A 15,993-nucleotide genomic window follows, 5' to 3' on the forward strand; every position below is an offset into this window, starting at 1 on the left:
TTAACCACAAACTGAACCCTCTGAAACGGGGAGCCATAATAACTTTTGCCTCCTTAACTTTTCTCAGGTGTTTTGTCACAGCAATGAAAAGCTGACCAACATATTGGTTTTGTATTATTGGGGCACCCTGATGTCAATTCATCTCATTGTGGAACTCAGATTCTGAGTTCCATCAGACCATTTGGATGGGTATAATCTGGGGTGGAAACAAACTAGAGAGAGCATTTGTAGCCAAGGGTACAGGATCCTTGGAAGTGATTTAATGTATATATGATTTTATGGTATATGATTTTAACCATTTGGCCTTAACTGAAGACTGGCTTTTCCCAGAGGAATCCATTTCCCCACAACCTTCTTGCTGATTGCTGCTCATTCCTGTTACTCTGAGTGCCCTTCTATCCCTGGGCTGTTCTTGAATACCGTTCCTTGGGCATGGATAAACCCAGCTTCACTGAGGCTCTTGGTTCTTCCAGCTCACATCAATACCCACTATCTACCAACCTCCTGCTCCCTGCCTGGGTGCTCAGCTTTCTGTCCACTCCCTAACCCATTCCTCATTATACTAGGTGACAACAATATATTCCAGTTAAGGGCCCTACAAACACTCAAGCACCTCTAACTTCAATCTCTTCATCCACATTGACTTCCACTTTTATTTGGGGATCTCAGCTCCTTATCTCTGAGAAGATCCTGACACTTTTCCTCTCATGTTACAAACCTACGAGCCCATGTACAAAAACTTTACAGACAGGTGAAGTAGAAGTGCATTAGGGATCTATAAGGATGGTTGTTTGGGTTTAGAGAGTTGGGTTTTTAAGGTAATATTTCAGAAATGAGGCAGTTCTGAATAATGACATAGACCAAGATATGGCCCTGAGAATTATCATTAGAGTGGAGTTGGGAGGTCTACCTTTGGGCTATCAATCTTCTCCTTTACCTTCTCCATTGCCCTAAATAACCCTCAATCCTAAATTTACACATCCAAAGGTATGACTCCTAAGTAAAAAAGGTCTACACAAGGAGCTGGGGTGGGGGCCGTGAGAGCAAAGGGGGGACTGTTTTAAAGACTGTTTTTACTTTACCAGAAAATTTATGAGAGAAAAGAGTACTATAAATTTACCAATTAATATGAAGACATTTGAGTTCGGATTATACTTATTGATAAAATGAAACAAGTCATGGAAGTTAATTTCAGCTCTCCGTCTTCCTCCTGTCCTTGTCATATGACCAGCCTCTAAGGTTTTCACTGAGAATTTTATATAGGCTGTGGACCAAACTTTTTCATGTGAAGCAGGTCCCACAATTGCTTGGTTTTAAAAACAATTTTCCCTCTTATTTAAGTCTCAAAAGGTCAAATTTTCATCACTATGATCAAAATAACTGCCAAGAACAACTTAGAGGAGAAAAGGTTTATTTGGCTCATGGTTTCAGATCAACAAACTCCATTGCAGAAAATCATGGAAGGAACAGCATGGAGGAGGAAAACTGCTCAGCTCATGACAGATGGGAAGAAAGAGAGAAAGAAGGTTGGGGTGAGAGAAAAAGATTGAGAGACAGAGCAAAAGAGAGAAGAAGAGGAGAAGGAGGAGGAAGATGAAGAGAGAAAGAGGAGGAGGAGAGAAGGGGAACAGGGGAGACAGGGGGAATGAGGGAGAGAGGGAGCACTGGAGGAGCCAGAGACTAAACATAACCCCCATGGATGTCTCCAGTGAACTATTTCTACCTGCCTACAGTTACCACCCAGTGGTCCATTCACATTATTAATCCATTAAATGGATTACGTCACTGATGATGTTATAACCCCATAATCTAACCATTGCCTAAAAGCCCCATCTCTGAACCTTGATGTATTGGGAAACATGCTTTCAAAACATGAGCTTTTGGGGGGGATATTTTTAGATCAAAGCCATCACAGGAATTAGCTCTTACATGTTTACATTTTAACTGGCTGAAATAACAAACTAACAAAAGAAAAGAAGGACCTTAATATAAACCAAAAAAGTCACCAGATTCAAAATAGGCAAACAAAAGAAAATAGGGAGCTAAAAGCCTTTGCATGTTAATCATATTAACTGCAGTTTAAAAATTACCTTAAAGATATTCATAAGAAATGTCCATCAAATAAAAGAAAATAAAATAAAAATATTAAACTAAGCACTCAGAACTAAAAGTAAGTTCACCAGAAAAAAAGGCCAGAATATGTTACCATGAGCTCAGTTATGTTAAAAAGTGTGGAAGAAATCTCTGTTCAAAATATCAGAGAGGTTATGAAAACCCCTGCTGAAGATATTCCTAGGAATTCCAAGGGAAGTTTACCTTGAGGTTTGAATTAAACCTTCCCAATACTCTCATTCTCTCCTGAGTCCAAAGAATACTAAGGCCAGGAAATGCTAAAAAGAAAATTATCGTTTTTTTCTTTCCATGCATTTATAGCTGAATATTGCCCAGCTTTGGAGAACACAGTCCAATGGGCTGTATGTGGGGATCAAATTAACATTTTCTTTTGCTTCAGAAATTACACATGGCTAGAACTGCTGCTTATGTTGCAGCTAGAACTACATCTCAGAAACCGGCCAAACCTAAGAGAATTTCTGTGAGTGGAGATCCCTTATCCTTTCCTAACATCAGGGACCAGAACCCTCATAATGAGGGCAAAACCAAGGCTGCCTTTCAGAAATCAAATATCGGGGTCTGAATATGGTGTCCTATGAAGAGCCATGAAGTTTGGTTATGCATGTGCAGATCACCGATTATTTCAGTTTTTTACCCTCACAATGAAGGCCAAATCACAGGGAATCCAGTCACCTGTGTCAAAGTTAATCATGGAGTAAGATGGCTTCCAAACCCAGAAACAGGCCTCTTGCAAAGTGAAATTGTGCAGTGAAGGTCAGTAGCACTGTGATGGACTCAGAGGTGGTCCATGGGACAAGTGGTAAATTGCTTAGACTTGTCCATAGTTCTCAATAGTGAGGGCAAGAGGCTCATGAGCCCATCTGGATGTGCCCCGGAGGCTCTCCAAATTGTTACCAAAGCAGGCCTATTTCTGCTTGTCCCACAGTATGTCAATCACTGAAACGAGTTTTGTGAAAGAGAAAAAGGTTATATATGGGGAAGCCAAGGCTGTGGATATGAGAAAGCAAGTCTCAAGCCTTATTTTCCCAGGGGTAAGGTTTAGGGGAACTTTTTATGGGACAAAGAAGCAAGGTGACCTGAGGGTATGGGGAAAAGTGATTGAAAGTAAAGAAAACTGAAATAATCGGTGATCTGCACATGCATAACCAAACTTCATGGCTCTTCATAGGACACCATATTCAGAAAATGGCACTATTAGCTGCTCCGAGGGTGGAATTTTTGCCCTCTGATACCAAAAGGTCTGTGGTCTTGTGCAGTCCTGTAATGTTTTAGATATGAAGTGTCCCCCAAGCCTATGTGTGAGACAGTGCAAGAGAGTTTAGAGATAAAATGGTGGGGTTATGAGAGTATTAACCTAATCAGTGCATTAAACCCCTCCCACATAGGGATTAACTGGGTGGTTACTATAGGCAGGTAGGGTACTGAGGGAGGAGGTGGGTCATTGGGTCGTGCCTTTGGGGTATACATTTGTAATTGGTAAGTGCAGAATTCATTCCTGATGTCATGTCCAGAGCTGCTTTCCTCTGCCACACCCTCCTACCATGAATTCTGTCTCACCTTGGGTCCCAAAGAATGGAGTCAGCCCTCTATGGACTAAACCTCTGAAACCATGAGCCCCCAAATAAACTTTTCCTCCTCTAATTGTCCTTGTCAGGTCTTTTGTTCACAGCAGAGAAAAAGCTGACTAAAACAAGGCCCGAGTGAATATAAACGGATTTAGGCTGCTTTTGTGAAAAGCGGACTCTTTACTTGGGCCTGCAGCTGCCCAATGGGCAACTAAACGCAGGGTAAGGCTTGGTATCTCTGCCTCTACTTTGTATCTTTTTTTTTTTTTTTTTTTTAAACGTGATGCCAGGGATTGAACCCTGGGCCTTGTACATGAAGGCAAGCACTCTACCAACGGAGCTATATCCCCAGCCCTTATCTTCTTCTTTATTACCTTCAGCTCTGCATGTAGGTATATAGGTATATTACTCCTAAATTTACCTATCTTGTCCCCAAGATAAGAGTATTTTCAAAATTTTCCATTGCCAGTTTTCTCAGTGTCCTGTTCCTGACACCTGGAGTGGCACCTAGAAATTTCCATTGTTCTACATCTTTCAGGACAATGGAGCCTAGCAGGTAGATCCACCCAGGATAAGATCGGCCCCCTAAGGGAATTGCACCCCCTTTCCAGGTTCACAGGTTTGGTAAACATCCTAAACAGCAAATAGAGATAGAGATAATGATCAACCAGACCATAGTTTGATCAAAACTGTTTAATTATGCCTACCTCTCTTACACCCTCCCGATTCTCCCACTATTTAAAAGTAAAGCTTATGTTAGTAGCCCAAAGGTAGGGGTGATATACTTGGTCTCACTTGCCTTCTCAATTTGGTTACATCTATTAAAGTTCCCTTCCTGATTTTCATCATTACTTTTTCCATTCACTTTTTTGGGGTGAGTGGTGGGATCTGATTGGTTGGGACCCTAACATTTGGGGCTCTGGCCTGAGACTCCCATAATATGAAGTGTTGGCGGACCTTAATTCCAGTAAAAATCGAGAAGCACCCGAGCTTGGGCAACATTAAGTGTAAATCCCTATTCGATATGTTTGCAAATCAGTTTAAGGGTCAGGGGACGAAAGAACAGAAAGAGAAGCCTGTATCCAAATAGGTCTGCCTCAGCGTTGGAGTGCGCTGGACTAGCTCTTGCTTTGAAGGTTCTTGTGCGTCTGGGTCTGCAAGTTTCGGGAAGAGCTGTGTGCTCCAATGGTCCACCTTACTGGTGTGGCTTCACGCGTTTCTCGGCCCGCTCCCAGCCCTCTCAGTGCTGGGCGGTGAAGAAATCACCTCGCTGGCTCTTCCGGGTTCTGTGTCGAATCTGCTGGCGCGGACAGACGCTGCGGCGCGGGATAGGGAATGTGCGGCTGCGCGCGCGCCACGGCGTTTACGCGGCGATTTCATCATGCTCCAGGTCGGGCCGCACGCGCCGCTTCCGCCGCCGCCCCCTCGGGACCGCCCAGCGCCGCCGGCTCATGCCCTCTCTGCTCCCGGCGCTGTTTAGACCCCTCCGCGCTGCTCTTCTGCTGTCGCTGCCGCCGCTAGCGCTGCGGCCCCCCGTTCGGCCCTCGCCCGCGCCCCGCCGGTCCTTCAGCACGCCCCCCAGCGCCCAGACCTCGGTCCCCGCCGCCGCCGCCTCTCGGAGCAGCATGGACGGCACCGGGGCAGAGGAGGTGCTGGCACCTCTCCGGCTAGCCGTGCGCCAGCAGGTACCTGCGTTTTACGCCCCCTACTAGCCCCCGGCTTTCCTCCGCGGCTCCTCTCCTGCTCATCCTTCCCTCCTCCGCGGCCACCCGCGCCGCGCCGCACCGGGGACTCTGTTCCTTCATCCTCGGGCGTCTTCCTCGCCTCCCCCACTTAGGACCCAAGTCCCGGTGTGTCAGCCACCTTCCTTCCGCGGACCCGCGTCTCCGCTCCTTGGATAACCCCCTCTTCTCCCGACCTGTTCTCCTTTCCCTGCCTGCGTTTCGTGTCTGGGATTTGTGACCCTCAGTTCTCCTCGTTTCCTCCGCGCGTAACCTTAATTTCAGCTTGCCAGGCGCTCTGTGCTCTTTGTGCACCCCGGGTGGTCAGCTTCCTAATTCTTTCCCGGGTCAGTGATGAGCGGAAGGTGCGGGTTCTTGCGGTCAGGCTCCCTGATCTTCAGGATGCTTTGGATATTGTTTCCTTCTTTTCATCTCTGAAGGAAGCTTCAGTGCTTAGCTAGCCGAATGACCGGCTGAGAAAAGAACAAGAGTGGAGAGGCGTGGGTGTAGGGAGGTGTCAAACTTGCTTTTCTAATAACCATGTGAATTCCTCACCCTTTGCTCTTGTCATCTTTTCCGGCGTTTGAAAAGGCCACCTGGAAGCAGCGAGGTTTTAAGATTGGAAACCTGGGAGACTGTGAATGTGTTTAGTTTCTAGATGAAGTCAGCCATCCTTAGTATGGAACATTTTCAATTTCATGTTGCGGAAGGGAGGGGAGGTTTCATGGGCTGGAGGACTTGGGATTTGATACAGGCCTCCTTCTCTTAGAGCACTAGCATGGAGATCAAAATTTCGAGAGGATAAGGAAAAGATGATTTCAGATGATTCTCACATCCAGCTAGGTAAAACCAGAAGCTTGCAGTAGGACCCCGGGGATCTATGACCTACTAGTAGTAAACACCAAACGAGTTTCTCCTGCACTGGCGCCTGATGCAATAATTTGCCTTAGCTTCGGAGGGTGGAACCCCATCTCAGAAATAATTCTTTGGGGTACAACAGCCACAAATTCTTTAAGTTCTGCTACTTTGCAATTTCTGCTTATTTCTGGTCTGAACCTGACTTGTTTTTATTGTCCTTTTATTTTGAAATTTCACTATGGGCTTAATTCCCCCCCCCCCCTTTTTTTTTATAGGTATCAGAACATTATAAACTTATTCTCTCTTCATCCATCTTCTCCTCCCTAAATGAAATTAGGTGTGGTTCCTTTGTCTTTACTATAACTCTTCAATTTTTTTTTAATATCCTTTCTTAGAAGAGAGAATACATCTAATTTAGAAAAAAAGCACAACCCAAACCCCTCCCTCTGCCACGTTTGCCTGGAACTGCAGTGCAAATTATCCATCTGTGCTTAGACTGGGTCTAGTTAACTGAAGTAAACTTTGATCATGGAACAGCCTTCCCAGGCTACTCTTATCTTGTGTATTGATTTATGAATTTTGTGTATTGTTTTATGTTGGCTTGATTTTTTTTTTTCTGAATGAGTTAATTTGTTTAAGTTGGTTTGGATTCTTTTTCTAATTTTCTAGGACCACACAAAAGCAATTAATTGCCTGTAACTTTGAATCATATTGAGACAAGTGCTAGCTGGAAGGAATTTAAAAGTCATCTAATTAACCCCTTCTCCTTTTTTTGCATTTGGGGAAATGAGACACTGTCACCTCTGTTTGTGAAGTTTGTACAGTTAAAGATGAGTGGGCTTTTTAAGGTGCTTAAAGACTGTTTTGGTTAGTGGCATATGTTTCATATAAATCTGCTACTGTGGAAGATGAATGAAGTGAGCCTGTCACTTCAGGAAAACAACAGATAGTATTTGTGCCCAATAATAAAATTTAAAGTTTGGGAAAATTTTAGAATTTTGGGAAATTTGACTTCAAGCTTGGCAGCTTCCCATTATTAGAATCTGACCTTTTTTCCTGTTTTGTTTTTTCAGTACTGGGGATTGAATCTACTACTGAGCTGCATCCTCAGTACTTTTTTTTTTTTTTTTTTTTTTGAGACAGGATCTAAAATAATTTGCCAACTTTCCCAGGCTGGCTTTGAACTTGCCACCTTCCTGCTTCAGCCTCCCAAATTGCTAGGTTTATAGGCATGAGTTGCAGGACCTGCTTAAATTTTGATGAGGTCTGGGGTTGTAGCTTAGTGGTAGAGTGTTTGCCTGGCACGAGTGAGGGACTAGGTTCAATCCCCAGCACCATATAAAAATAAATAAGTAAAAATAAGTGATATTAACAAATGAGTATTTTTTTAATATTGTAAAATTGGATTAATATTTGGAAGATCTGCATAAGTGATTTAATCAATATTTTCCAAATGACCAGTGAATGCATGATGTTATGAAATCAGGTATCTATCCAAAGGATGCATTCAAAGGTAACATTCATGAACTTAATGTAACAGTATGAAAAGTTTAGTTCTATTACTTGGGGGTTAGAAATAACTTAAGCTACTACTTGTCGGAATTTTGATGTACTATCAAAGAAGAATAATCATAGTGAATTCTTTTCACATCTGAAGAAGCTTTTAAAATTCTACTCCCTTTTCTAACTCTGTGTGATTTTCTTATATTATTTACTCAAAATACCATATTGCAAAAGAAATAGACATGAGAGTCTAGCTGTCTTCTATTAAGTTAGAAATTTAGAAATTTGCAAAATTATAAAACTATATTTCTCACTGTTTTGGAAAATAGTTATTTTTCATAACATGCTATTTTTAATGTTTATTAGCATATATTGAGCTTTTATTATTTTAAGTGAATTAATAAGTTTGTAAAAATTTCCATTTTAATTTCTAACACCTGTGCTCCTCTGCTTACAATGGGATTGTGTCCTGATAAACTCATCATAAGTCGAAAATATTGTAAGCTGAAAATGTGTTTGATACACAGCTACCCTACCCAAGAATATCCTAGCTTAGCAACACAATGTGTTGTGGAGTGTAGATTGTTTACCCTTGTATTCTGTGATTGGGAGCTGCAACTCACTGTTTTTGCCCAGCTTCTTGGCCCAGGAAAAGATAGGAACTCAAAATTTAAAGGACTGTTTCTATTGAATACATATCACTTTTACACCATTGTTAAGTCAAAAAATTCTAAAGTTGAACATCTCAAGTCAAGGGCTGGCTGTATAGTAAATATTGATAAGCAAAAGCTTTTGGGGTCCTCAGTGATTTTAACAGTGAAAAGGGGCTCTGATACTACAAAATTTCACAACCTCTGTTTTAGGAGTATAGAAGTATCTGATTCCTATAAAAAAGACAGACTTGGACTGTTGTCTGCAACAGTCCCCTGAAGCTCCCCTTCCCTCAGCCTTTATTTCCTTTACAGCCTGGGGTTTCCTCCTGCACTGCCACTGTCTCCACTTTCTTGTTTTCCATTCACTCTTGCCCACTGCATTCTGTCTCTGACCTTCTCTAGTGCCCTTGCTTAATACTGCCAAGGGGTACTGATCACACTTTATCCATTTTCAGCATTTAGTTGTTGACCACTCTGCTGCTTCAGTGTATTATCTGGACTGAAAAGGCCACTCAAACTGTTTAGGTGGGTGTGGCTTGAAGCCCTAACAAAATAAGTGCTATGAGAAGGAATTTTATTTTATTTTTTAAATCTGTGGTGGAATTTGTCAACATAGAAAAGTTTTGAAGAATTGCTTGATGGGTTTTCTTTATATCCCTGCCTATTTTTGATTAAATACTGGTGGCAGTGTAGCCTAATTCAGAGAGTGTAGACTCTGAAGTTATATTTCCAAAGTTTGGATCCTGACTTTGCTGTCATTAGGCAAATGACTTAACTTTTTGTTAGTTCATCATCTACAATATGGAAATGGAGTTTCAAAAGTTAAAATGAGAAGTTTGTGTAAAGTGCTGATAATGCTGCCCAGTATATCCTAAGTACTTGGTGAGATGTTAGGTATTGTTCTGAACTGATGGCTTATTGGATTGCAGGTGATTAGTCGGTTTGATGATATTTTGAATCTCTATGAGAAAATTGATATCTTCTGAATTTGGTTAGATGATAGAAACGCCTTTTTAAATGATTCTTGAAGGAGGTCTGTAACTGATGGTTTATTGTGTAAATAACATATTAATAGATATGTAGATGTGTGATGTGTTTCAGCACTTAAAATTTTCTTTTAGTTTTTTTTTTTTTTTTTTGTAGTACTGGGGTTTGAATTTTGGAGTGCTGTACCACTGAACTATATCCCTAGACACCCCCCCCCCCCCCGCTTTTTTTTTTTAAATTTTGAGAGAGTTTCTCATTAAGTTGTTCAGGATGGCCTTGAAATTGTGAAACTCCTGCCTCAGCCTCAGGAAAATAATTAGAAACTAGGAATCCTTAAGAACTTTCATTGTATGTCTAGGAAACCTTCAGTTCGTTCGTTTTCTTTCTTTCTTTTTTTTTTGGTACTAGGGATTGAACCTAGAGCCATGTCTCCAGCCTTTTATTTGTGTGTGTATTGTTTGTGTGTGTGTGTGTGTGTGTGTATAATATAATATATTTCATTTATTTGGGTGTTTTTTATTTGTTTATATGCAGTGCTGAGGATCAAACCCTAGGTAGCACACATGCCAGGCAAGCACTCTACCACTGAGCCACAACTCTGGCTCCCATACCTCCAGTGCTTTTGTTTTCAGGATTGGGTCATTATAAATCATGATTCTAATCCACTATTGAGAATAATATGAATATTTCTTTTCTTCACTGGTACACCAGAGGTGGTGAACTCAGTTTAGGACTCATTACTTTCATGCTGTTTCCATGTTGTAGATGGCTTCTGCTTGAACATGTGTGCCTAATTCTGTGCCCAAACCTTAAAAAACAAAAAGTGATTCAGGGCGGTGAATTTAACATTTTTCCTACCTGTTTGCTTGCAGCCTTGTTTGCCAATTCCCTTTGAGAAGCTTGAGGAGGAAATGACACAGAGGGAGTTGAAGAGAGGGACTTGTTTACTTCTTTGACATTCAGAAGGAACTACTACCACCCCTTCAGAGCAAAGGCTCATATAGGCTTCATTTCTCCACCAGAAAGTGGTATTGGTGAACAGGTTCAATCCCCAGTAACACACATACACATTGGTATGAATGTGTACTGAGTTTTGAAAGATAGAGGAAGGGAAAGATCCACTGAGAGAGTGAAGAATAAACCAGTAGTGCTAAATGCTAATTGCTTAGCACTCTTCTAGGTTTAAGTTGTGATTTCAATCAACAAATAGTTGAGTGCCAGTATTGAAATGGCAGAAATTCTGTCCTAAACAAGCCTACTTTAAAATGACTGTAGAAGCTGTGTGCCCTGGCACATGCTTGTAATCCCAGAGGCTCAGGAGGTTGAGGCAGGAGGATTGTGAGTTCAAAGCCAGCCTCAGCAAAAGTAAGCAACTCAGTGAGACCCTGTCTCTAAATAAAATACAAAATAGGGCTGGGGATGTGTTTCAGTGGTTGAGTGCCCCTTAGTTCAATCCCTGGTACCCCCTGCCCTGCCAAAAAAAAAAAAAGATGAGTAGATAAAATTGCATGTAAATAAATAACCTGTAGGGTGATTTCAGGTATTGTAATAAGATACAATGAAGTTAGAAGGTGACTGGGGTTGTTGCTTTAGCTAGAGAGATCAGGATAATAGAATAAAAACTGCAAAATAACAGGCCAGACTAATTTGGATAAGACAAGAGAATGGGGTGTAACTAAATTCATGGCTCTTGACTATATTAGACTCCAGTGTCCTCTTTATACCAAATGTTTTAGAATTTCTCATTTCTGTTCTTTGTGAAATTCATACAAAATATCTACCTAAATTTAATTAAACATATGTGTACAACAAGAATACCAGTCATGATGCTATTGAGGATGTGGGGGAAAACATACATTATTGATAGGACTGCAAATTACTTCAACTACTCTGTAAAGCAGTATGGAGATTCCTTTAAAAAGTAGGAATGGAATCACCACATGAACCAGCCATCCTGCTCCTGGTTGTTTATCTAAGAGGACTAAAAAATACTGTAGCAATATAGCCACCTCAATGTTTAGAGCAGCATAATGCACAAGAGCCGTTATGTGAGCCCAGATTCCTGTGAATAGATGCATGGATTAAGAAAATGTGATATATATACACAATGGTTGTGCCCCTTAGTTCAATCCCTGGTACCCCCCAAAAAAGATGGGTAGATAAAATTGCATGTAAATAAATAAGCCATAGGGTGATTTCAGCCATAAAGAAGAATAAAATTATGGCATTTGCTGGTAAGGATGGAAATGGAAAACTTCATGCTAAATGAAATAAGTCAGACCCAAAAGTCAAGGGTCAAAATTATCTATTATGTGGAAGCTAGAGCAAAATAAGGAAAAAAGGAGGGGTGTATCTGATATCAGGAAGATAGATCAGTGAGTAGGAGGAGGAGATTGCAAGGGAGGGAGGAGGGATGAGAAAGGAGAGGAAATGCAGAATGAATTTAACAAAATCACATTATATGCATATGTAAGATGCCATAGTGAGTTATACTTTTATGTATAAGTAGAAAGAACCAAAAAATGAGCACAAGGAAGATCATCAGAGCAGAGAAAGGAGAACAGGATGAGGAGAGGATGAGAGGGGATCGAAATGAAATTCCATGCGTGTATAATTTTGTCAAAATGAATCCACCTACTATGGGTTAGAGAATAATCATTGCTCTAATAAAAATATGTACAAATAATGCTATAAATGCAATAAAGTAATATGTATTTTGATATATAAATTCTGGGTGTGACTCCACTGAGAGTTATAATGCAGTAAGCAGATCCTTATACCTGTACATAGATTTACTGTGAATGTAGTTGCTATAAATGTGTACTGATAAGGTAGATTGTTGGTGGCTTAGATACCAGCTGCATTGGTGATATCTTGTGTTTTATTTTTTCAAATAATGAATGACATTTTCCTTGAAGAATGAACAACTCTTTGTAAAATTCTCAAACAAGATAGTCTTCTTTTAAATTACATTTTCTTGCCAGCAACTCAGGAGACTGAGGCAGGAAGATTGCAAGTTCCAGATCAGCTTCAGCTACTCAACAAGAACCTGGGTTCAATCCCCAGTAACACACACACACACACACACACACACACACATGCGTGCGCGCATTCCTGGAAGATGCAGTGCATCTTAAAACTGTGGAAGGATACTTCTGACGGTTTCTTCACTTCCTGAGCTGGACATTCTGAAGAGCATGGGCTGTGCAAGAGGGAGACTCATTGGAGGGAGAGAGTCAGTGGGAGCTTAGAAAATGACGCCAGCCCAGGAAAAAAAATGTGATAACAGGTTCTTCCTTCAAAGGAGCAGGGATTTCAGTGGGAGAAAAGAGGAACAACTTAGTATAGAGGGTAATAAGGACTTTATCTGTCCATTCTCCAGGCCTTGAGGAATGTGGGGGGGAAAAACAGCCTCTACTTGAGATAGTTTCAAGGGGGAATAATGTCTCCAAGGAGCAATTGTCAGATTGTGATATTTGGAAATGCTTCATAAAAGATGGAGTATAATGTCATTAAGTGCGAAGAAACTCTTTTTGGGTTAGAGAATAATCATTGAAAGTACAAATTAGGAACAGTTACCGAATCAGGGATGGCTTTCTATTTTGAAATAAGGCTTATTAAATGACAGAGAAATAACATGAATTAGGATGACTTGGAGCCAGGCCTCATGTTAGTCTGGATACCTTTAGGTGGGAGATGAACTGTAATCTTGTAGCAACCTAGTTTATTAGGAGCATAAGGGGGAGATTATATTGGAAATTTTAAAGTGAAGGTTACCAGATGTTGAAGCTTAAGAAGGATAACTTGATATATCTTGTTTTGAAAGTAGTAGATTTGTAGCCATTATCAGACAGAACATAGTAGAATGAAATAATTCAGTTTGTAACAAATTGGGTGTGAAGTATCTGTCGCCACACACAATTGAGTTGCTTTTTAGCATAATAACAGCTATTACGTTTTATATTTCTGCTATTAGGTGCTGCAGAATTACTTTATTTAAAGTGTTTCATTTCTTCCTCTTTTTTTTTTTTTTTCCAACCAGGAATTGAACCCAGGGGCCCTTAACCACTGAGCTACATTTATAGCCCTTTCTTTATTTTTTTATTTTGAGACAGGGTCTTGATAAGTTACTTGGGGCCTCACCAACTTTCTGAGGCTGGCTTTGAGTTTGTGATCCTCCTGCTTCAGCTTCCCAGGCCACTGGATTATATACATTGTCACCACACCCAGCTTCATTGCCTTCTTATAACAATCCAATTAGCAATTATTATCATCTTGATTTTATAGTTGAGGAAGCTCAAAGAAGTTTTCAACTTGCTTGGGATTAAATTCAGTCTTTAACACTTCTTAAATACTCTGTTTTACTACAGCTTGTCTACACGTGGATTTTTGTTTTGTGTATTTGAATTTCTTGTACTTCTTGAATCTGAGAATTCATGTCTTTGAGCAGTTACGGAAAATTTCATAACTATTGTCTTCTCAAATATTACTTCTTAAATAATTTCTTTATTCTGCATTTTGGCTGGATAATTCTTAGACTATTTCTTCTCTGTGACTACTTACCTCTCGTATTTTAAACTGTTTTTTTATACTGTTCTGGGTAATTTCTCTAGTGCTGTCTTCTAGCTCACTAATCTTCTCTTTAGCTGTGTCTGATCTACTATTTGACCTGTTCTGTCAGTTTTCAATTTCAGTGATTCATTTCTTTATGATCTATATGATTTTTTTAAAAACTGCCACCTTCTTTACCCCCTCCCCCATAAAAATCCACCATGTGAGCTCATCTTTGTTAATTTGTCTCTGTATTCTTCAGGATTATAAATACAGAGGGCAGAGACCTTCAGTTATTCATAATGACCTCTTTCATAATAAATACTTTAATTGCATTGTTCTTATACATGGTTTTTTTTTTTTTTTTTTTTTTTTTTTTTTTTTTTAAGCATGCTTAAAAACACATTCCTTCCAGGGGTGAAGTTCAGTGGTAAGAACACTAAGTGCAAGACCCTGGGTTCCGTTGCCAAGATTGAAAGAAAAAAATATTCTAACATATCTTGACTCCTGAAACCAATCCTGAATATAAATTCTGTTTTTTGGCTAGGGAGATCTTGTGCGAAAGCTGAAAGAAGATAAAGCACCCCAAGTGGATGTAGACAAAGCAGTGGCTGAGCTTAAAGCCCGTAAGAGGGTATTGGAAGCAAAGGTGAGTCTTGGGGTGTTAAAATAGGAACATAAGTAGGTATAAGAGTGTTGATCTTTATGTAATCTCTTTGGGTGGGAGAGACCTAGAAAAGTTTCTGAATAAGTGTCACTTGATTTATCTGTTTTATCCAGAATGCCTTTTCCTCCACTACCTTGCAAACTCCTTATCCTTTCAAAGTGTAACTCAAAAGCATCATCTTTTCTACAAAGCCCTCCTGAGCCCTGATTCCCCCCACCTGAACCTGCCTCCCAGACCCTACACTCAATATGCTTCCTGAATTTCCTGAAAAGCATTGTGCTCTTTTTAAATGAAATTTCCTATGTCTAAAAATAATGTTTTTGATCCATCTTGTACCCACCTCAACAGTAAACCTCCTATAGCGAAACTTAGTAGTTTTAAGTTTTTAAGTCTCCAGTTTACAGATCCACTTAAATGTCAGGTATTGCTAATATTGCTTGTCATTATCTACATCTAATCTTAGTTTTATAATCTTGAAAATGATCATGTATGGGCTGGGGATGTGGCTCAAGCGGTAGCGCGCTTGCCTGGCATGCGTGCGGCCCGGGTTCGATCCTCAGCACCACATACAAACAAAGATGTTGTGTCCACCGAAAACTAAAAAAAAATAAATATTAAAAAAAATTCTCTCTCTCTCTCTCTGTCTGTCTCTCACTCTCTCTTTAAAAAAAGAAAATGATCATGTATGTTCCTAGATAATTAAGTAAAGGTATCTTTTCTGTTACTAAAAGGGTGGGAGGAAATAAGGCTTCCATTTTTTTTTAACTTATCAAAATGTTATCTGTTTGATAAATTTCATATTAAATTTTACAGAGGAGTAAACTAAATTCAGATTTATAGATTCAAATTACCATTCATTTGTACAATCACACACTTAATTTTTTTTTTTCCTTTTACAGGAGCTGGCATTACAACCCAAAGATGACATTATTGACAGGTCAAAAATGGAAGATACCTTGAAGAGAAGGTTTTTCTATGATCAAGCTTTTGCTATTTATGGAGGTAGGGGATTAATAAAAGAACACTTTTGTGGTTAATGGCTTTAAGCTAAGCTAGCCAGTTGGCCCTTTACTGCTCCCAAGTCTCTACCACATTTTAAGAAGAGTGTATAAATGCACTAATACGTAGATATATCAAATGCTTAATACGTAGGTACCAACAATCTGTATATACTACAAGAATAAAATAGTCTTCAAGAATAAATAGGACAGAGAGAACAAACAAGAGTCATTACACCAAATGGCAACTCTGAACAAACAGAAGTAAAAATACCTACGAGCCATGTACTTGATCTGGTAGTGCTGTCTAGCTGTAAGGTGCTTCTCCATGCAAGGGCACTGGATTCTATTCTATTC

General features: G+C 40.1%; 1 protein-coding gene across 1 annotated transcript in view; it reads left to right on the plus strand.

Moving 5' to 3' along the window:
- The first annotated feature begins 5,092 nt into the window (after positions 1-5,092).
- Positions 5,093-15,993, plus strand: part of Gars1 (glycyl-tRNA synthetase 1) — a 41,012-nt gene continuing 30,111 nt past the window's right edge. Inside the window, exons 1-3 of the mRNA XM_058573146.1 lie at positions 5,093-5,383; positions 14,519-14,620; positions 15,538-15,640. Of these exons, the coding sequence (XP_058429129.1) occupies positions 5,150-5,383; positions 14,519-14,620; positions 15,538-15,640 (439 nt within the window). The 5' untranslated portion in view covers positions 5,093-5,149. The remainder of the gene's footprint in view (positions 5,384-14,518; positions 14,621-15,537; positions 15,641-15,993) is intronic.

The sequence above is a fragment of the Marmota monax genome, unplaced genomic scaffold (genome assembly GCF_021218885.2).
Source record: "Marmota monax isolate L192 unplaced genomic scaffold, Marmota_monax_Labrador192_F-V1.1 WCK01_AAM20220418_F8-fsc00133, whole genome shotgun sequence".
Taxonomy (NCBI): domain Eukaryota; kingdom Metazoa; phylum Chordata; class Mammalia; order Rodentia; family Sciuridae; genus Marmota; species Marmota monax.